The 23,605-nt window shown below is 48.1% G+C and overlaps 1 protein-coding gene across 3 annotated transcripts in view; it reads left to right on the forward strand.

The window, feature by feature from the left end:
* Nucleotides 1–23,605, forward strand: part of LOC8042239 (meiosis regulator and mRNA stability factor 1) — a 262,432-nt gene that overhangs the window by 151,273 nt on the left and 87,554 nt on the right. For all 3 annotated transcript variants that reach the window (XM_042294539.1, XM_029971129.3, XM_029971130.3), the window contains exon 18: nucleotides 19,954–20,121. In XM_042294539.1, the coding sequence (XP_042150473.1) occupies nucleotides 19,954–20,121 (168 nt within the window). The remainder of the gene's footprint in view (nucleotides 1–19,953; nucleotides 20,122–23,605) is intronic.

The following is a 23,605-nucleotide window of genomic DNA, read 5'->3' on the forward strand; positions in this document are numbered from 1 at the left end:
CATGCCATTTGATTGGTTCCATTGGCTCTGCATTGACTTAAGATGAAACCAAGTAGAGAGATTGACCGCACTTGCCCCATCATCGCCTCAAGTGCAAGATGATGTCGGCAATATCGGGAAATTCAGAGAAATCATAAAATCCTGAGCCCCTCTGTTAGGGTGGATGAGCAGGGAAGCTGTTTAGCGCACGACAGAGACCCGCCCCGAGGAGCTGGAGGAAACTAGACACGCGTGACAGGACCCCGTGGGAGGAAAGGAAGCTTGGAACGACGACAAGGAGAGGGCGAGCGTAGACATGGCCGACGTGAGTTGCACAGCTGCAAATCTTTGAGAAACCTTGATTATCTACCTGAGAGTCTACTGATCTTGAAAATGGTGCCTATTGATAAGTAATCTCTAAATTCTCCAAGCATCAAGGAGAAAGCAGGGAAGGGTGTTGCACGTGCCACATGTGCCGGTGTCCGCAGCAGTAACTCTTCTAAAGCAAAAGCCTAAAACAAATAGAATCTTGTGGTTCGCACGAGCATTCTTCGAGGCTTTATTTGGGTTATTTACTTCTACAGTCGAAGCTCGTTATTTCGACTCCCGTTATTTTGATCATCGCGTTAATTCGATCCTTCTGTTTAGCACCGTCAGAAATATACAGGCTTCAGTAGGTAGAAAACCCCGGTATTTCGATCTGATAAATATCCCCAACCCGATAATTCGTCCTGGGAGCCAGCATCTTCGTAACCGGGAAATATTTTTTAAGCTAACACTATAAGTTTAAAGGTTAAAACGGCACCTCAGAGCACAACACGCGTCCCTACCCATATTGGCAAACAGCCGTTGCAGCGAGCCCGTGCCTGATTGCGACACCTCCACAGACGCGCGATGCCCGTCGGCGCCCCCGGCGCCTCGAGCCGGGGCGCGCTCCGCGAAAGAGCGCCGGCGCCTCGCGCCGGAGAAAGGGCCGATTTGATTAGTCGAGATAAGACCCAGTCAGAGCGCACCGCCCCGATCACGTGGGGAGGCGCGCGGAAGGAGACGGGAGCAACGAGAGGGAAATGAGTGAGCGATGAAGTGAGAAAGAACGTCGGGAGGATTGAGAAGGAGACTGGAGAAAAATGAGCGAGCGATGAAGAGGGACCGTGCTGTCACGCGGTTTCTGGGTTTTGTTCATTGGAGTGCGCGGCGTTTAACGCTCAGACCGGAAAATGTCGAAAGAAAAGCGAGGAAAGTACTCTTCGAATGATTTAAAAACAAAAGTTCACATACTCAACGAAGTTAGGGAGGGAAAATTGTCCAGAAAAGAAATTGCCGAAAAGTATGACCTCAAGAAAAGCACGCTTGCTACCTACATGAGGAATGAAGCAGCAATCGTGAAAGCTTTTGAAGAAGAGCAATTTGTGAATTCAAGAAAACACCTTCGCAGTGCAGCCCATCCAGAACTCGAAGAAGCCGTTTACAAATGGGTGACAGAAGTAAGAACGCACAACCTTCCGATGACTGGAGACATGCTTCGCGCAAAGGCTCAACAGTTCAGCGAACGTTTGGGCATCGAGGGATTCCGTGCTTCCGAGGGATGGCTCGCAAGATTCAGGGAGAGGCACTCTCTTATTTTTAAGCACGTGTGTGGTGAAAGAGCCGATGTGGATGGAGATTTGTGTGAAAACTGGTAGACGTCGGAGCTCGCACGTATTCTTGCGGAGTATGCGCCCGAGGACATGTTCAATTGCGACGAAAAGGCGTTGTTTTTCAAAGCTCTCCCCGACAAAACGATAACGTTCAAAGGGGATTCTTGCACTGGGGGAAAACGCAGTAAAGAGCGGGTGACCGTGCTCGTGGCAGCCAACATGACAGGCACGGAACGTCTGCCTCTTTTGGTGATCGGGAAATCCAAGACGCCACGATGCTTTCGGAACATCCCGCGGCTTCCAACGGACTACCGTTTCAACAAAAAAGCGTGGATGACACGTGAGATCTTTCAAGATTGGCTTCAAAAATTGAGCCGCCAGTTCGTGTCCAAGGGGCGCAAGGTCGTGTTAGTAGCGGACAACTGCAGTGCGCACACAAAAATGCAGGAGCTGTCTATGATCTGCCTGATTTTCCTTCCACCCGCAACCACCTCACTCTTGCAACCAATGGATCAAGGAATAATCAAACACCTGAAAGGCTTGTACCGCAAGCATCTCATGGCAAGAATATTGCTTTGTCTGGATCAGGGTAAGCACTATGAAGTCACTCTGTTGGCGGCGATTCATATGCTTGTTAAAGCTTGGACGGACATGCCAAGCCAGGTCATCGCGAACTGCTTTCGTCACTGTGGTTTCTCGTGTGATGGAAATACCGCGAGTTCGACGACTGCATCGGCTACTACGTCTACATCGGCAACTGCATCGGCTACTACATCGGCAACTGCATCGGCTACAACATTGGCAACCACAATTGAAGATGAAAACTTTGACGAAGAGTGCAGTGCTCTAATGTCCGCTTTACCCGAAAACGTTAGTTTCGATGATTACGTTGCGATAGATGATGGAGTGCTTGTGTGCGGTCAATTGACTGACGACAAAATCATCGCATCGGTTCAGTGTCCCGAGGGTCAGGAGGACGACATCTGCGAGAGTGACGCCGAAGAGCCGCCGCCACGCCCATCTCCTGCCGAAGCATCTGCTGCGCTCGATGTACGTGCGAACTTCGCAACGTTTGAAGACACCGACGGGACGATGTGGCCGCACATTGAGGATATGCGGAAATTTGTTTTTGCGAAGCGTCTGACGGGAATGCGGCAGCAGAAAATATCGACGTTTTTTTTTCGAAATAAAAGTCCGTCGTCTCGGTTGGCTTTTCGCCGCTTCTCGTGACGTACGTCGTTACTCGTTTTTGATTGATATTCGATAATTCGACTCTTCAATAATTCGATCTATTTTCGAGGAACCGTTAGAGTCGAATTAACGAGCTTCGACCGTATATAGGGAGGGTGTGCAGCGGTACGAGCATAGAGTTTTGGATCACAGGAAACACCCAAGGAACCCTAGCCATAAACAGCTTGGCTGTACAATGTGCAAAATAGTGAAATGGTGTATACTGTAATAAGACAAAACCGGGGCCTTTTACTCCCGATGAGATGGCTGATTATCCTGTCTGCCACGTGCCTCCCTGCCGTGGCTACAACGTACCGTGGCAATTTATTTTTATTTTTTTATACTTACCCTTAAGGCATAAGCATTATAGACAAGAGTGGTAGAGCAAATAACAAGAAGTAATAATAATAAATAAAATATAGACCAACCAAACCCTCGTTTAAAGGCGGAACCCTACGTTTCGAGACCTGCTCGGTCTCTCCTTCGGGGGTTGACTGCGGCTATGGCCGTTAAGGAGCAGTATTCTGTTTTTCTTCTTCTTCTACGGCAGTGTCTACCGTTTTGCATCGGTGAGGTGGCCAAGTCCATTCACGTAGCCGGTTGGCAGAGTGCTGAGGGATCTATTTATGTTTTCTGGTGTCGTTTGTATGTCCTAGGATTGAATGAAAAGTCTGTCTGGGATGGGCCATTGAGACCAATCTCAGACATAGACTTTTTATTCAATCCTGGGACATACAAATGACACCAGAAAACATAAACAGATCCCTCGGCACTCTGCCAACCGGCTACGTGAATGGACTTGGCCACCTCACCGATGCAAAACGGTAGACACTGCCGTAGAAGAAGAAGAAAAACAGAATACTGGTCCTCAACGGCCATAGCCGCAGTCAGCCCCTGAAGGAGAGACCGAGCAGGTCTCGAAACGTAGGGTTCCGCCTTTATACAAGGGTTCGGTTGGTGTATATTTTATTTATTATTATTATTGTTGCTTCCCAACCAGAGAGGCTTCTCTCAAATGTTCACTTTCAAACAAGAAGTAAGCATGGGGTGAAAATTGGGGAAGCATTAGAAAAGAAAATTAACAAAAAACAATGGATGCAAACGACTCAAACACTTAAAAAATATCCAGTCCGCTATCCTACACACACACATATAGATATACAACAAAATCTATAAAAGATACATGAAATCATTCAGGAATGTTCTGCAAAGCGAGATGAAGCAAATCGAGATCACTAATAGTGGCTATTAGAGGGGGAAGGCGGTTCCAGTCATTACAGGTGCGTGGGATGAAAGAATAAAAAAAGGGAATCGAATGCGTTCGCAAAATCTAAATATATATAGTCAGCGAATGATTGATTATCGAGTAAGGTTTGCAACTTGTGGGTGAATAAAACCAATTGCGTTTCACATGAAAATGATTTGCAAAAGCCGTGTTGAGCAATTTGAAAAAATGAATTTGATTCCAAACAGTTTGCGATACAAGAGAAAAGCACGTGTTCGAGAATCTTGCATGGGACGCTAGTGATTGCTATGGGCCTGTAGTTGTAGGGTGAATGTTTCTTTTTAAGTACGGGAACCACACTCCCTCTTTCCAGTCTCGTGCCGCTTGCGTCAACCGCCTTGCACTCGAGTGTTAAGACTAGTTGCTGACACAGGGAAGCGCCTGAGTCGACGCGATTGGCTCGAAAATTATGCTCAGTACTATTACAGTTCGACCTTCTTTGTCCTCGATAGTAAGCTGACCTCTACTTTTAAAAAAATGTGCCGGTAAAGGGAATAAAAGGTAACACGGGTCTATATACGAATAAATACGGCAATCAAGGCACGGTCGAGCCCGAATATATCGCACTCGGGTATTTCGAATTATTGTTTATATCAAACAATCCAAACATCCCCTTGAAAATCAGATGTAATGGTATAGGAGCATTGTGTTTTTGTATGCAACTCCCATGGCGGGGACTCTCGATATGGCGAACAAAGCCTGGCCGCCCGTTGCGTCTCTTGTGATCCGATTGCACCGTTGGCGAGCACGTCGCTCGCGTTGCATGCCTGGCAGACTGCCAAGCCACCATACATTCACTGGAGGGGGGGTACGCAGCAAAAGAGCAGTTCTAAAAAAACGAGACAATGACAGCTGCAACAATACTTAAAGGGACCATGAAATGATTTTAAAATCGAGTTTCATCCACCGCACGTCGTAAAAGGTGTGAAAAGAAACACAAAAACACAAAAATAGGGAGCCCAAAAAAATTATTTGCTATAGAACTTTTAAAAGAAAACTGGACTCTTTTGCGCCTTCCTTCCTTCGCCTGTTCACTACGATGCATACGCAGAATCGGTGCACGTCAGCCGAATCCACATCGCCTATTGGGTAAGAGCCTACCTCACCAGCACCGCGATCGTAAACAATAAATAGCCGGCGAATGTTTCCTAAAAGTTTTGTTAAATAATATTCAGATCCACATTTTGTAGCATAATTAGAGATGTGTGGCGAAAATTGCCAAATTTGATAATGCTGAGAGCCAAGCGCCATCTATCGTGTGGTAAACGAAGCAACTACTGCGCGTGCGCAGTAGGGCAGGGCCGCCAGTTACTTGGGTGACGGCGACCGACGAACATTTATTTTCTTTGTTTTCCTTCCTCTCAAAACTCTGACTGACTGAACGTTCATTTTTCTACGTGTTCTTCCCGCGCGTGCCGACTTCAAGCAGCAAGAAAACAGTACTTAAAACAGACCACGACGAACAAGAACGCTGGATTCACCGACTCCGACGAAGCGTATAGGCCTAGCAGGCATTCCGACTCGGCGCTGCGTTGCTTCGTCGCAAGACCGTCTGCCTACGACCGGCTGGCGTGCTAAATGGAATATGCCCGCGCGACCCTTGTGGACCCTTCCCGTATTATAGTTTGATCACTGACCTCAATTCTAGATTAAGAGGTGAGGAGGTCAATCTCTTCCCCTTGTTTTCCGAGGCAGTGTTGACGAACACTCGTTGAAAAGGGACTCTCGTCGATTCTATCTTCTTGTTTTGTGTGATATAGAGCTGAAATAAACGCCGTATGGATTGCCTTCGTAACACGGTATGTACACTTTGTTATTGGTATGCCATTTTTATTCTGACAGACTGCACGTCACTGTCGACCCCGGTCCAACCTTTCTTTGCCGAGTGTCGCGTCAGTATCGAGTTGCAATCGTAAAAGAACGGTCCCGAAGCGCTTACCAACAGCGCGAATACAAGACTTCCATCAAGCGCGCGCGTCCGCTCCGAGTGTAAGCAGGTATTTACGTGGCTCTTGCTGACACTCGTAGTTCAAACGTATCTTTTTTAACGTCGGCTCGCTCCTGCATCTCCGAGGCCGCGAAAAACGCCATCTACGTCGCTTTGCAAACGACTGACACGGGCCGGCCCTTCTGCCAACAATGACGGGGTGGTGACAAGACTCGCTGCACTTCCCAACAGGCATACCGGCGTATGGGACTAGTCCCATGCTGTCGCTGTAGCGCAACATATCTCATTGAATTTCGCTCAGCTGCGATGCGGCGATGAGAGGCGCCGATTCAGGAAATACGTCGGTGACATCAGCGCAGTAAAACCTACCGGCGCACCCCAACTCGTTGCCGCTAACACTCCCATTCTCCTACTGCCGAGAGAACTTCCGGTTCCGGAAACGCTCTACGTCACGGCTTCTTTTGCGGTCAGTTGGAGAGAATGAAAAAGTCGATATTTCAATAATTTTTTGTGTAAAAGTTAATAAACCGAGACGAAAACGGATGCCTGTTCGGCATTCAGTGAACATTGACGGTTTAATGTAAAAGTTATCTGGAAAAAGTAAAAAGGTCATTTCATGGTCCCTTTAAAAAACAAGCGAGCTGGTAGTGATTCATGGTATTAAAAACCCGAGACTCAGGAACAACTAAACTGAGTACCCTAATTGCGCATGCGTGAGTTAGGTGGCGCAAGCGGCCGCCTGACACAAAGTACCCTGCATTAATCATCCATTCAGTATTGCATGGTGTTTCCCGCCGTCTTTCGTTTCATGCTCTCGTCGTCTCGTGGGTCTCGTCTCGCGTCTTTTTTAAATTTGTGTAACGAACAATAGATGCAAGAGTGTGCGGACGCTCGGCCGCTAGCGTGCCGGGTACCAGCCATGCTGTCGTGTTGTGAAATGAAACCACTTTTTTGCGCGGTGGGAGTTACTTTGTGAGCTGAAGCACTCGCTCCTGAAAGCATCGGCCGTGGGAAAACTATATCTGGTCCCTGCCTACCAGTCACCGTGGTTGCATGATGTCGGGTGTTGCCGTCCCCACGTCGCTGCAGATATGGCGCTTTCTAAACTGAAATGTAAGGACCGCCACATTGTGATGTTTCTGAAGGACGGTCGGAAAACAACTTTATTCTGCACGATACATCAAATATATACACAAAGGAAGGACGCGCCCCCTGGGGGTGAAAGAACATAAATGAATACCGAAACTGAATATAACATACTCCCTCCCTTATTCGTAGTGATTAGTTGCTAGTAAGTGTTAGATATCCCTAAGCATGCACTGTACATATTTACACACTACATAACCACTGCTATACACATAGACAACTAGTCGGTCTGATAGTCTTTGAGCCAGGCCGGTCGTCGGCGCTCTCGGGACGGGCGATGGGGACGCTGCACGGCTGGGGATGGTAGTGAGCTTGTAGAGCGCTGCGGTACCCCAGGGGACCGCGGTTGCGGCCCAGGAGAAGGCGGCTGCAGCATGGCAGGCTCCAGTCCAGGCAGCTGCGGATCAGGAACGGGCGACTGCGGTGCGGCAGACTGCAGTCCGCCAGGAGGCGGCGGCTGCGACCCGGGAGAAGGCGGCGGCAGCAGGTCAGACTGCGGCACTCGAACCGGAAGCTGCGGCGCAGGTGGCTCTGAACGTTGGGACGGTGGACTCGTGCCCCTCTCTGGAACCCTGGAAAGCTTGGAGGCATTCCCTGTGCGTCCATCTCCAAGTCTGATAGAGACAGGTCCCCTCTTCACCAACACTTCAGTTGACGAAGAAAAGGCGCAATCTCCCTTGAAGCGAACTGACGGCTTCTTGACACGAACGAAATCGCCCACTGCTATTTTCGGCTCCTTAGCAGCTCTCCTCCGGTCCGTGTACTCCTTGCTGCTTTGCTGTTGAAGCCGGACCCTTTGACGCAGTCGCGCCAGTTCCTTTACTGGGTCTTTTGCGAACGCTGGTGCCGAAAACCCTACAACATCCAACCTGGTTCGAGGCATCCGCCCATGCAGCAGAACTGCTGGGGCAACCCCAGTGGTAGCCTGTGGAGTACAACGGTAAATAGCAAGGTAGTCAGTGACTGCTTGTCGGATAGGTCGCCTTTCGAGGAGTGAAACTTGGATGAAGTTCTTCAAAGTTCGATTAAGCCTTTCGACTTGCCCGTTCGCCTGGGGGTAGTATACCGATGAGTGTGACAGCTTGATGGCTCGGTTTTGAAGAAAGGTTATAAATTCACGTGAAGTGAACTGCGGCCCATTGTCGCAAACAACCTCCTCCGGGTATCCTTTACGGGCAAAGACACTGGTTAAGAATTCTTTTACGGTGCTTGTGGCCACTTCGCTGCAAAAATATACTTCTGGCCACTTGGAATGGTAATCGACCAATGTTACAGCAAATCGGCTATTGCGAGGTGCATGCTCCAATGGGCCAACAATGTCTAGGCCCAGTTTCTGCCAGGGTCTTTCAGGCCACTCAACAGGCTGCAATGGCACTGGCGATGTTTTGGCAGACTTATCTGCCTCCAGGCAGATGTGGCAGTTTTTCACGGCCGATTCCATTTGCCTGTCCATTCGTGGCCACCAGAATAGCTCACGAAGTCGCGCCTTTGTGCGCGTGATGCCCGGATGTGTCTCATGGGCAACTGCGATGAACTGAACTGTGAGGGAGGACGGAACAACGAGGCGCTCTGCGCGCAGCAGGAGGTCATCAACAATAGAAAGCTCTTCGCGCACTGAGTAGAAAGTTTTTGCCTCCTCTGGTACGGACTTTTGTGGTGGCCAAGAGCCGCACACGAACGACTTGACGGTTGGCAGGCAATCGTCGTTGAGGACGTCTTGCTTGAATTCTTCCTTCGTCATGGAGGCCGGCTCGACCAACGAGACGTTTTCTTCTTCCTTGGAAAGTTATGCCTCCGACGTAGGAGCTGGCAACCGAGAAAGAGCATCGGCCACAGTGTTGGTGGACCCCTTGCGGTACTCGACCTTGAAATTGTAACACAGGAGTCGTGCACTCCAGCGTGCAATCCGGAGTGGCCTTCTTCCACGCCCCTGCGACGATAGACGTGATACCAAACGCCTGATGGTCCGTACGAATCTTGAAATGGCGACCCCACAGGTAAGTGTGCCATCGCTCGCACGCCCAAATACATGCCAATGCTTCACGTTCACCAACCGAGTACTTTCTTTCAGCTGGTGACAAGCTGCGAGACGTGAAAGCAACTGTGCGGAGCTCGTGGCCATTTTGCTGCTGCAGGACAGCTCCCAAACCGCAGTCGGAAGCGTCGGTCGACACGATGACTGGAACTGATGGATCGAACATGAGGAGAACTGTACTCGAAGAAAGCATATCCTTGACTCTCCGAAAACTGCTGTCTGTTTCAGCTGACCAGATGTAAGGCTCATTCTTGCGAAGCAGAACGCGCATAGGCTCGACCACTTCGGCCAAGCGTGGAACGAATTTGGAATAGTACTCGACAAGACCTAGGAACGACCGGAGGGCCGCAACATCTGTTGGCACTGGAGTGTTAATTATCGAGTCCACTTTCTCTGGAAGCGGTGCGATACCTTGTGCCGTGACCTTATGGCCTAGGAAGGAAAGTTCTGGAACGTCGAAGAGGCATTTGTTGTTCAACTTCAGGCCGGCGTCCTTGACCTTCTGCAAGACCGTTTTTAGATTCAAAAGATGTTCTTCTGCACTTTTCCCAAAGACTATCACATCGTCAATGTAGAACAACACTCCAGAGCAGCCATCAAGAATTATGGCCATCATCTTCTGAAATGCCGCTGGGGCAGAAGCTAACCCAAAACAAACTCTTTTGAATCGGAAGAGTCCTTCATGCGTAATGAAATCATCAACATTCATGTTCCTGTTTAAACCATACGCTACTACAAAAATCCCTCTTTGTCTGTGTCGAAGTATTGATTATCTAGATTCCTCTCGGTGGGCTTTCTTTTGAGAGGGACCCTGGTTTGTGAAAAGCTTGCCGTGAAACAAAGTTGGTGAAGAGAAGGAACTAAAGCAAAGAAGGCAATGTCTGCACGCTGAACCCGCACAGCACGCTTGCTTCTCTCGAGTTCACTTGTTGCACAAAGTGCTCCAAGAACTTTCTGACCCTGACTTGCAATGTCTTGCATCAATGCGCTCGGCGACTCGCCTCCCGGCCTGCAGCAAGTACGCGCCGCTGGACTGGGCTGTTTTGTGTTGTATGCTGGACCGTTACATTTTGCGTACAATTTTGTGAACCAGTTGACGGTGGAGCAGAGTGGCATGTTTTTGGTTTCGATAGAACAGCAGTCTCCGCTTGCGCGACAAAGCGCATGCAAGTGCAAGCTGCCGAAGTTGCCCTTACGTGAATGCGAACATGACTGCACGACAGAGGCACCAGCCGGGACGCTTGCAATTCGTTGCTTTACATTTGCTTGCTTGTGACGAAAATTTGGCACGTCGGGAACCAGTAAAATGGTGGCAAGCGGTTATTTGGAATTGCTCGGCAACGCCTACAGCACTGTACACTTGTGGGATATCTCAATGTCTCTTTGAAGACATTGAAAGTGGACATTCATTACTTGCCGAAGGCAAACCGAGGCTTGTAGCAGCCTTGCAGAAAGTTTCGAAAAATAAAAGGAAAAGCACCCGCTAGTCGTACTGGACCTTTTTCTTGTGTGCAGTTTCACATTGCTCTGCAGTAGTGATGTTCCTGCAGGGGGCACCTGTGAAAGCAGGTGTTTGGAGAGTGGCGTCTCCGCGGACCCCGAGCCCCGCAGGGGGCGCCTGCACCTTATGTGCTAGGTGCTTGGTGAGTAGCGTCACCACGGACCCCAGCCAGATTGGCGACACCACAGACCCTGAGTAAAAAGTGGTTAAGACCCACCCACGTCTGGCTGTGCGTGGCGAGCCCGTGTCTGGGGAAAAGGGCATCCTGGTGGTTGAGCCGAGCCCCGGGTAGGTTTGGACCCTTCAAGGCCCCCCGGGTGAGGCAATATACCACTTCGGCCCCCGCTTCTCGTAGACGGGAGTCCTGGTAAGGCCCGGCCAGAATGATTCAGCCTTGTCGTCATTTCTTCTACTATCCCCTCTTTCTCTTTTCTCCCCTTCCCGCTCCCTCACTTTCACCTTCTTTGGTGGCAAGGGCCAACCTTGTGTGGTGGCAGATACCCTTATCCTAACCACACTTGGGTATAGCACCTGGGCAAGCGCTAGTAGATGAGCGGTTCCAGCAAAGCCCATTTTGTTATGGGCTGCTGACTACTCCCTAAGTTGGGCTCGATAATGGGCGGCACACCGCAGGTGCCTAAATCCTTTTACCATTCATATGGTTTCTAAAACTAAATCTTTCCTTGATTGCGCTCCGAAAAGGGTCCGGAACGAAGTGACAATATCGACAAACTCTACCTTGCCAGCCATAAATTTTCCTAAATTTTTAGTAATGCACTCGGAGAACGAAGATTAACCACTCGCAAAGCTTTCCCCGTTCTTGGTCGCAGAGACTCCAGAAACTGTGATTGGAAAATATTTTAAAGCCAAAAAACTTCCATCTGGCGACCTGCTTGTGGAAATCACAAATGCTGAGCAAAGCAAAGCACTTCTTCCACTCAACCAAGTAAGAGATAACAAAGTATCCGTGACTCCACATCGCTCACTGAGCAGCACGCAGGGTGTCATCTCTGAAGATGATCTCCTTGGAATATCTACAGATGAAATACTTGAGGGACTGCATGATCAAGAGGTATTTGCTGTGGGACGTATCACTATCCGTTGTGACGGTGAAGAACGGGACACAAAACACATTGTGCTAACGTTCAACTCGACGACGCTCCCCTCCATAGTTAAAGCCGGGTATCTCAACTGCAAAGTTCGCCCCTACGTCCCCAGTCCAAGGCGTTGCTTCCGCTGCCAGCGCTTCGGACATGGCTCACTAACCTGCAGAGGAAAAGCCACGTGTGCAAAATGTGCAAGCACTGACCACCCTTCCGACAACTGTGGCAACAATACCCATTTTTGCGTCGACTGCCGAGGAACACACCCAGCATATTCTTGCAGCTGTCCCCTGTGGAAGAGAGAGAAGGAAATTCTCTCACTAAAGGCCAAAGAAAATATTTCTTACCCAGAGGCACGGAAAAGATGTTCTTTTATTTCTCAAGGCTCTTATGCCGAGGCCACGCTCAGGGGACCGGCGCGGTCGACGGCGTCAACGGGAATGCAGACGTCGACGGACGACCTGTCTCTTTCCCCCTCAGTCCCCCTCAACCTCATCTGGAGTGGCACAAACCACTTCAACCCCAAAACGAAATGTAGATCTTATCGCTTCAAGGTCCATTCAAGCGCAGGGTTCTTCAATCCCTGCGCCGTCCAAAACCCAGGTGCCTCGAAATCGGGGACTTCCTTCTTCTCCCTCTGAAGGCGCCTGAAAACGTGGTGAGCCGTCGGGGTCACAGGCCCTTAGGGGTCAGCCAGAGGCGGCCCCCGATGAGCCGATGGACGAGAGCGGGCCCAAGTCCAAAAACGACAGGCCCTACTCAAGCTCGGAGTCCTTACCTTCGACCTCCTGTGGTAAAACAGATAGGCCGAAGAATACATCTAAAAAGAAAAATGCACCCCGCCTCAAAATTGATTTTTAGGTCTAGACGAATGGTCTTTCTTCTAATTCATGCATAATGGCAGCATTCCTGCAGTAGAACTGTCGAGGGTTGCTTGAAACTACGACGACGTGCACTCTCTGTTAGACCAGCATCACCCTATAGCATTTTGTTTTCAGGAAACGCACTTAAACAATAGTTACTCTAATATCCTAAGGCACTTTCAGGTTTTTTGCAGGGACAGACCTTTTCTGCCGCACAGTTCTGGTGGAGTAGCTATAGTTGTCCAGCCATCTACCCCATGTGTTGAGGTTCCTTTGAATACCACTCTGGAAGCTGTGGCAGTTTGTGTTCTGTTGGACCGTTTAATAACCGTCTGTTTGCTTTACATTCCTCCAAGCTATCCTGTATCCCACGAAGAGCTTGAATCACTTCACGACCAATTACCCCAACCTGCCATAATTCTCGGTGACTTCAACGCTCATAATCTTCTTTGGGGTAGTAGAAGAAAAGATACACGTGGCTCGATGGTAGAGCGTTTTCTTTCCTCGACAGCTATATGCTTGCTGAAGAAAGCAGAGTCTTCGTATTTCAGTGCCCTAACTCATTCTTTTACATCTATTGATCTGTCTCTTTTGCGATTCAACATTATTTCCTTTGTTTTCCTGGGCTGTTGATCCTAACCCCTATGGGAGCGATCACTTTCCTATCATTCTGAACCGACTAAATCCACCTGTTACAGTGCCTACACGAACTCCCCGTTGGAAGTTTTATTAAGCAAACTGGTCTGTCTTCAGCCAGGCAACCCAGCTCGCTTGTACATTGCTTAACAAACTGTCTATCGATGAAGTCACCGATTTGCTTAGCGCCCACATCCTCAATGCTGCAATTTTAGCTATCCCTATGACTTCATCTCGCTTACCCCGCCACCCTAAACCATGGTGGAATGCCGACTGTGAAAAATCAAGAAAAAAGCAGAACAGAGCATGGGGCATATTTAGTTGTTACCCAACAGTGACTAATCTCATCAGTTTCAAGCGGATGAAGGCTCATGCGAGATACATCCGCCGCGTCTCACAGCGTCAAAGTTTCCAATGTTATGCTTCCTCTATTAACAGCACCGCCACCATCAAGGAAGTATGGGATAGAGTACATAAAGTAAATGGGCATTGCCGGGCTTACTCAGTACCGCTTCTTTCCGAAAACGGACTGTGCCCTGAGAGCCTAGAAGAACAGGCAGATCTCCTTGGGAAACACTTTGAACGTGTTTCTAGCTCTCAGAATTGTTCATCTGCTTTTCTGAAACACCAGAGACAAGCAGAACTCCGATCCGTGCGGACGTCCGGCGGAGCTCGAGAAGCATACAACTTGCCTCTCACACTGGATGAACTGGAACGGGTAGTTCATGAAATTAAACCTACGTCTGCTGGACCAGATGGAATTCACTACCATATGCCTACTCACCTTCACCCTTCCACACTCGACATAATTTTGTATTTGTTTAATCGCATTTGGCAGGAGAGTACATTTCCATCGTCTTGGAGAGTGGCAACCGTCATTATTCCTTTCCTAAAGCCTGGAAGGGACGCATCGTGTGCATCCAGTTACCGCCCAATAGCGCTAACGAGCTGTCTTAGCAAAACTCTGGAGAGAATTATTAACGAGCGACTTATGTACTTTTTAGAAAAAGAAAATATTCTTGATAAATATCAGTGTGGCTTCCGTTCGTCACAATCTACATTGGACCATCTCGTCTGCTTGGAGTCTACCATCCGTGAGGGCTTCGTAAATAAACAGTACTGCCTCTCTGTCTTTTTCGATTTAGAAAAGGCTTACGACACTGCCTGGCGGCATGGCATCCTACAAGATAAGTATAGCTCTGGCATTCAAGGCAGGATGCTAGCATTCGTAAAGAGCTAATTGGCGATACGAACCTTTCGTGTCAAATTAGGCACTACCTACTGTTCTGACAGGAAAACGGTGTTCCCCCAATGAGGCGTATTGAGTGTCACCCTTTTTATAATAAAAATAAACTCGATAGCCCGGGCCATCCCATCATCCGTACAGTATTCACTTTATGTTGATGATCTTCAGATATCCGTCTCATCCTGTAACATTGCTTTCTTTGAATGTAGGATCCAATTAGCAGTAAACAATCTGCTCAAGTGGGCTGATCAAAACGGCTTTAGGTTTTCACCAGAAAAAACAGTTTCTGTTTGCTTTTCTCGCTTACGGGGAGCTACAGTAGATCCATCGGTGACCATGCACTCCACTCCAATTCCAACAAAACCGGAACAGAGGTTCCTAGGGCTTATTTTTGATAGTAAACTCTCCTTTCTTTCTCATATTGGGTATCCTAAGGTAAAATGCCAGAAAGCACTAAACATTCTTAAAGTCCTTTCTCATACCTCATGGGGCTCTGATCGTCTCTGCCTTCTCTGAATTTACAGTTCGGTGGTTCGCTCATGCCTTGACTATGGTACAGTGTAGACCGCATATAACGTACTCCCGCGAAAATCCGCACTATAAGCGGTACCGCGCTATAACCAAAACATCAATTTTTCAGGTTAAAATACATGCCATGAGACAACTTACCTTTGTAAAAGAATTTATTTTATGTTAGATGAAAAATAAAGCTTAGTTTGAGGAAAGTCTTTATTTCACCAGACTAGTACAGTTCTGTCTCAAGTGTGTCACACATTTTGAAAGAAATAAGCGGCTTTTGCCTGGTGCAGCCTTTTAACGGCGTTGCGGGTTGCGGACGGACTTTGCGAGCGTTCAGGATTACTAACCCTAATCACTTTTCTCCGGAGATGAAAACACGTGAAAATTCGCATCCTTCATACGGTACGCGCCAGTAATACCTTGAACTTGAGCACACGCATGAAATGCGCCAAATGAGAAATCCGGGCGATGCTCGAGGACACAAATGCTTAGAAATCACCACTGTAGTCGAAGTAAACAAACACGACAACACGGGCGTTTTTGCCGTCTTGAGAGCGCCGCCACGACATCGCCGCACGAGTAGGTGGATCTTCCCTACTAGTACGTGCTGGGTTATCATAGCGACACACAACGAAAATTCACAGTCAAGGATAGCGCTTTTACGCGGAACGATGAGATGAACGCCGTCTACAACGACGATCACAACCGACGCCATGTTTGCGGATAGAAGCAGCCGGCCCGCGACCGGCATGCAACGCGCGCAAACGATTCTCCTCGACCTGCGATTGGTCTGTCGTTGCGGTTGTTTGTTTCCAACGCAGCGGAGGGACGCACGCACGTGAGCGACACATGCGTGCGTCTCTCCGTCGCTATGGCAACTGAAGCCTTTCTTCGCTTCTTCCCACTTCTTCGAGCACACTCCTTGCCTCACGAGTGCCGCTTGTGGCTCGCGCCGTCAGCGCCGTTATCTAGTGTCGCACAGGGAAGTGTGCTTACTGCTCCGGTCGTCGGCGCGGTCGGCGGGCTGTGCCAGAAACCGCACTATAACCAATATTTCTCTTCGCGCGCCTGCATTTTAAGCGTTATGTAATTAGATAGAGTTCTATGGGAGGCGAACCGGCGGTTTAAAAAAACCGCGTTATACCCGGTTTTGCACTATAGGCGGTTACGTTGTAGGTGGTCTTTAATGTAGCTGTGTATATGGATCGGCAAGGCCCTCAGCTCTTCGAATGCTTGACCCCATTCATCACCAGGGATTGCGACTGTCTGCAGGTGCATTTCGCACGTCGCCTATCCCCAGCCTTTATGCAGGGACAAATGAATGGTCTCTGGAGAAGCGAAGGTTTGCTTTGGGGTTTATGTATTCTCTTAGAATACGTTCATTCACCCTGCATCCTGCACGCGAGGTTGTAGAAGAAACAAGATATAAGTGCACCTTTGACAACAAGCCCTCTGTAATCCCACCTTTTAGTATAAGAAATGCAGCAGATTCGGTTGGACTGAGCACTACAATGCCCGTGACCCCCGTACCTCAAGCAATAGCTCCGTGGGAATATAACCTCAATTTGTGTGACTTTTCACTAAGTACAGAAAGGAAGACACCCGACCAGAATGCATCAAACAGGAATTTTATGAAATCCAAAGTAGATACGCTGGACACAGCTTGTATTACACAGATGGCACCAAGACAGAAGCATTCGTTGGATGTGCTGTGGTTGGCCCCTCTGTTCGCTATGTTCAACGAATTGCATATACAGCCACTATTTTAACAGCTGAACTATGTGGTATCCGCCTGGCAGTTAATCATATTATAGAAACGAAGAGCATGAATTCAGTTGTGTATACTGATTCACTTAGTTCACTGAGAGCGCTCTCATCACCAAATACCTCTAAACACCCAATAATCATAGAGTTGCAGAATAAAATCATCGACGCTTCCAAAAGGAACATTAAAATAGTCTTTTGCTGGGTCCCTAGCCACGTTGGTATACCGGGTAATGAGGAAGCTGACCTTGCAGCCAGTTCTGCTGGTGACAAAGAAGTCGAACTGCATGACATTCCATACAAAGACTATCACAGACCTTTAAGGCATCGTATGAGAGAGAAGCGGCAGCAAGAATGGGATGAAGAAGTAAATAACAAGCTGCATACTGTAAAGCCACTGCTTAGTGAGTGGTAGAGTGCAAAACACCGTGAACGCTTTTATGAGGTTGTCCTGTGTCGGCTAAGGATAGGGCATACGCACCTCACCCATGGCCACCTTCTGCGCAGGGAGGAAGCCCCAGAGTGCGAGCACTGCAATAATCCTTCAACTGTCGCACACATATTACTAGAATGCCCTGCTTATGACCTAGACTGACGGAAACATTTTCTCAGCTATATAAAGAACATACGCCTTTAAACCTCTCTATTTTGCTTGGCAACGAACCATTAGTTCCGCGTCACTGCGATTTTAGCTTCTTGAAAGCTATCGGCCTTTACACCGACTATGATTTTACACCCAACTTCATGCCCATAACTACTTACAAGTCATACACATAGTTTTAATCTATCATCAACTACTAAAGTTCTATCCTCTTCGAAATCCTATCTGCAATAGTCTGTGTATCTGGCGCATCATAGCCTAAGATGCTTTTGTGCCATAAAACCCCAACCAACCAACCAACCAGCAGTAGTTATCTGTTTTATCACTCGGAGACTGCTTCCATTTATTATATAACTACCGTAATATCGCGAGTCATCGCCCATCCCCGAGTCATCGCCCACCCCATTTTTTGGGCCAATATCGATTTCCAAAAAAACACAGAGTCATCGCCCAGCCCTTCAAATACCCAACGCGAACTCAGCGATCCGCGAACACTCATCCTAACCGAATGAAGCAGCCGTGGACCTTACAGTTCGAGGACATCCATTTCAAAGTAAAACGAAGATGTGAAGGACACTTCTTTTTGTTTACCCATTTTTTCCGTGAGCGATTCCGAAGTAGTAGCGTATCTGTGCGAAAAGAAAACGATGGAGATAATAACATAAAAGTTTGTTTTGCTTACAAACCAATCGACCTGACAAAGAAAAAAATCGGAAAGATAACACAAGCAGTAACCCAGGGATCGCGAGGTAAGCGAACGCCCCATATCCTGGAATGTAACCGCGGAGTGTAAGGTCAAAGTCTGTCTCCGCCGGAGTAAGGTCGCTGCGAACCCGCTTTTTCTCCTTGCACATAGCATAGCGACCGCGGTTGTGCAATGTTTCAGACATAGCCAAGGCGTAAATAAAGCTTTGCTGGAGCACCTTACACAGACATTCGTAGAGCGTCCCAAACCCCCATTTATAGCACGCCGTGCACGGACGCACGCAAGTACGTACGCACCAAGCAAGAAAGTTGCGCAAGAGCTTGCACAACTTTCCAAACGCCAAAGTATTTGCCAACGCGATCGCCGGCTTTTCGCTTTCCCAGCATCGCTCTTCGTCGCCTCTTTGGTCCGCTCGTCGCTTCTTTGGTCCGCTCGCTGCTGGCTCGCTCGTTGCGCCTGGTTGGTTTTTGTATTTTCTTGTGGACTTTTTTTTTTTTACGAACTAGGAGAACATAGTGGCGGCGTGCTTTCACGGAACAAACGTTCGCGCTGTATGCAGATCGGCGGTGTTCCTTGCGCGTATGCAAGCAACGGACTTCGCGATAGTAAAACATTCTTTCATGAGCATCTTTTTTGTATAAAACAATAAAACTAAGTCGAGTTTTGAGTTTAATGTACATCATGTGCAGCAGCGCTAGATACGCAGAGAAAGATGGGTGGTTTTTTCCGCTTTTTTTTCAACTTTTGGTGCTCACCCACCGAGACGTGGCCCACCTCACTTTTTTATGAACTTCAGGCGGCAGGGGGGTGGGCGACGAATCGGGTAGTCAACTCTTTACTTTAAGATTTGCTACTACTAAGCTGGCCATTTTCAAATAAATTTAATATGTGCAGTTTGGTTCTTATTTATCTATAGCGGATACATTTATATGTATTATTTAACTGAAGCATTGCAAAATGTTTCATGTCATTGCCTTTCGTTTATCCAGCTCTTAAAACAAATATTTTGAGATATTCTAAGAATATCTGCTCCAAAAGTCACTTTTTGCTGCTCCGAAACACTGTTTTGGCTGCTCCAAAAGGTGCTCCAAAACGGCTGAGGACAATGACATCACTGTCAATAGCACCTATTCTTTCTTTGACCTTTCTTTGGCTGGATTTTATTTCCTTAATTGCCTCGAATATCTTATTTTGACCTACCAAAAGCTTTTATAGGGTTTCTTCCGTATCTGGGTCTGGATTACTTTCAATATCTCCAGAGAGTAAGAGGAGGTAACACACATCAAAACACTCAGTGAAAATACACAGTAGCTGTTGTGTGTGCCGCAGCACAATGAGAAACAAATTGTTACTTCTCAATCCATATTGGCATTTGCCATTAACCCGGACGTTGAAAAGTGGTTTGAGCATGTTGTCGCGTAGGCTGCCACACCCACTAAACTGCTCTGGTTTCAGTGCCGTTGATATCTCGGAGGACGTTGCTGCTCTTGGCCGGCTGGTGATAACAGTTTCTCTGGTGACTCATGGCAATGGCTGTTGGACTAACGTTGCAGAAAACGCGTTAGGAGACCACGTGATGCGGCGCACGTGGTCTCATAGCTGGATGACGTTTAATCCCCTCCTTGGAACTCTATCGTGTGTATACACCATCACTCACCTACACAGACTGCACTTGCCTGGCTTTTGGTACTTCTTGTAGAAAAATTTCCAAAGTCTAAAAGGAAACAGCCAGTATAAGTAAGGTTCTCAATCAGGTGGAGATGAGCCCCCCGGCGAGGGAGTTTGGCGAGCTGCGCCGCCTGGTGTCCCTGCTCATGGAACAGCCCGGAGGCCTGGACCTGGGACAGCTTTGGGACGCATACCACTCCAAGCACGGCGGGTACCCCAACCTCCGGCTGCTCAAGAAGCTCGAGCAGGCACAGGTGGGTGACTGGCTGTGTCTAATACCCTGAACTGCAGTTGAGTTTGACTAATCTTAATCCCCAGTTATGCTTAAGTAGGGTTAGCAGCTACTGCCAAATATACCATATTTACACGGGTACCCTCAGCCACAGGGAAGCTGAAGAGGTTAACGAGTCAGAGGTGAATTTTAGAGTATTTTTATTTTGTGAATCTGAATAATCACGTTTGTTTTCCCCGAAGATGTAACTAAATGCAAGACAACACATAAATCCTCCGACCAGTCGTTACTAGTGATGGACCGAATCTGCCGAACTTCACAGATTCGGCAAAGTTCGGCACATGCCGAACGTTTGAAGGAAAGTTCGGCATAAATTCGGCAGACGTATGCGCATGCGCGAGAAAGCGACGGTGCCATTGATTACAAATGGATGCCAAGCAGTTGCCATTGAAATACAGTACTACCAGCGGTTACGGTGAGGTACGGAGTAGGCGACATGGTAACTGTGCGTTTGTTAATATTTTCTGCCTCAAGAATGGAAGATCGACCAGAAATAGACGCAAAAGTGACGCAGTCCTCTGAGCAAGTGACAAATGATCTGGAACATTTGGGATAACGTGATTTTCATTTGATCTTTCCAGTGAAGCAAAGAGGTAGTTACAAAGGTACGTTGTTGGGCTAGTTGGTTCATCTTAGTAAAACATATAAAATAGCGCAACAGAAACAAGGACAAGAAGTAAACAGGACAGGCGCTATGCGCCTCTCCTGTTTACTTCTTGTCCTTGTTTCTGTTGCGCTATTTTATATGTTTTACTAAGGTAGTTACAACATTAACAGACTAGTACTTTAAAGCACTCCTCGCCATTCTAGCAATCCTGTTTTCGGCTCCCAAGTAGTTCGTGCCAAGGCAAAATAGTATTGCCTTTCAATTAGCGTCATTTCGCGGTTTTTATCTATCCACATAAAACTAAACACAGAACTGTCATTCTCGACGTTGCACATCCAACATTCCTAACTATATCCATCTTCCTAAACGTCCGATGTGTCCTAACATCAGAATTAAAAGTTAAAAAGGAGACGTTACGAATATGGGATGCACACTTTCATGCGAAGCTGAAGTGACTCAAATAGAATAATATGCATATTTACAATACTATTGTCTCTTCTCGTGAAGGCTTTTCATTCATTTTTGTGCACGAAACGACGACTGGCAGAGGAAGTATAAAAGAACTCAGTGTTACCGCCTTTTTTTCAACAATACACACTTGCAGGCTTGCGCTGATAAGGCCTCAAAACTGAAACTCGGGTATCGTGACTGTCCCCGCTACTACCCAACCCCGTTGTCACACCACTTGTGCAAAAAAGTCACTTTAAAATTACCAGTAAACTCACAAAAATGACGCCGATACAATTATCTTGTAGAATATCGCCTTATTTAGTAATACCTGTGTCAATATGCATTTTAAGAAACCTAAGATCTTTTTTCGCACAAACAAACGGTATTGCCGCGCGCGCAGCTGGCCAAGTAGGCAGCGCGCGCGTGGCCTAACGGTTATCGCCCCTGGCCCCCACGCGAAAAGCCAGGGTTCGATTCCTGGGAGCGCCACATCTTTTGTTATTCCTGCAATTTAGTTTTCTGGTAGATTCGAGAATCATGTTGCGTGTTCGCGGTCCGAATGTTCTACGCGTCGAACATTCTACGCCGATTATTCCAGAAGCTCTCGCATGTACATAAGGGGCGCTGCGTGGCGAACCGGACTCAGTCTCGCCCCAGCGCTCGATCCTGCGGTTTCGCCGACATCGACGCCCGCGACACTCTCCTGCTTTATTCTGTTTCCTTTTCTTTTTATTAATTTGGGCACAAGTTCGCCCCCATTAAGGGGGGACGCGGGGATCGAATCGCAAAATATGTGAAAAAAATTGGTTTTTAGAAGTTCAAAGTTTCGGCATCCTCGGGTCTTTATGTACGCGATCGCGAAGTTTCTTATCTAAAAACGAACTACATATATCCTTCATGATCAATTATATCAGCGCGGGTAGCAAAAAAATGATCTCAAAAACGCGAGAAATGCGCATGTTTCAAGCCCTCGTATCTCCGAAATGCGGCGACTGGGCGCGGCCATTTTGGTATCGATGGAAAGCGCTTTTGGCAATCGTTCCGTTTCCCGTGACGGCGCTCTTCTCCTGAAAGAAGTAAACACACAAAAAAGAAAAGAGCGAAGCACGGTGAGACGTGAATGGTGCGCTACAATTGGCTCTCTCTGGCTACGTGCTGTGTCGCGCTCCGTAATTGGCTCGCGCCGCGGTTGCCCCTAGCAACCGCTCCCGCCACGTTCGCTTTCTGGTTCCTGGTGGTGCTTTCGGAATCGCACGCGAGTTTCGGGTTTGCTCGATCGCAGTGTTTACTTGCGTTAGTTCCGACTTTGACTTGCGATCATGGACGGGCGCTCGTTCAAAAAGAAGTATTGGACTACACATCGGTTCGGACACCGCAAGTGGAAGTCTCCGATGGCGAAGAAACGCCGGATAGTAGTTGCTCCTTCAACGCCCGTAAGTGAGCCCTTTGTTGGAGCGCCGCTAGATGCTGCCTCCGAGATCGCGTGTCCAGTGACTGGCACTGCGGACACCACAGGTACGCTGGATGTAGCAGACTCAACGAACAGCGATCGAACTGTTCAAATTCAGTTGCAACCACAGTTTTTGTCGCCGGAAATATCCCGCAAGCGCACCGCGGCGGTTCGCGAGTCACTCAGTTCAGTGACCGCAACGAAACGAAAGATGCTGCTTACCGGCCAGGGCAAAAATGCTATGGGACCAGAGCTACCCGCGAGACCAGAGTCAGCTGATGAAGAATTTATTTTGGTTCAGATCTCGGCAATCAGTGCTCTGTTGAAAAACACGCCGTGCCAGCAGTGCTCGCAACCCGGGTTGACCATCAAGCAAGGCACAAGGCTCGGTTTAGCCTTCAAAGTGATCCTCACATGCCCCACATGCGGTCCCGTTGAGAGCGAATGGTCATCACCACGAAGAGAAGAAGGCAGAACGTTTGAAGTGAACCTGAGGTCCATCCAAGCCATCAAAAGTATTGGGAAAGGTTGTACAGCTCTCACAGACTTCTGGTCTATTATGAATCTGTCTCATAGAGGAATGCACCATAAGACATTCCAGGGCCACCTCAAGGCAAGCTTCCACCCTGCTTCAGAGGCAGCTGCAGCAAGTGTATTTGTTGATGCTGTGGCTGCTGTACGCAAGGTCTACACAGGCATGGATCCCACATTCACAAAAAATGGGACCGTGGTCTACGACGGAACGTGAATGACCCGCGGTCACACCTCGCACGTCGGTGTAGGAACTGTCATCGAATTTTACACGGGTTTGGTCATAGACTTTGTCGTCCTCTGTAACTTGTGCCTTGGGTGCACGCTGGCCCAGAACGAAGAGCATGTCTGCCAAAAAAACACGGATGTGAAGTCAGGAAGAATGGAAGTCGAAGCTGCGCTGCTGTT

Source organism: Ixodes scapularis, unplaced genomic scaffold, assembly GCF_016920785.2.
Source record: "Ixodes scapularis isolate PalLabHiFi unplaced genomic scaffold, ASM1692078v2 PGA_scaffold6__148_contigs__length_123643588, whole genome shotgun sequence".
NCBI classification, from domain to species: domain Eukaryota; kingdom Metazoa; phylum Arthropoda; class Arachnida; order Ixodida; family Ixodidae; genus Ixodes; species Ixodes scapularis.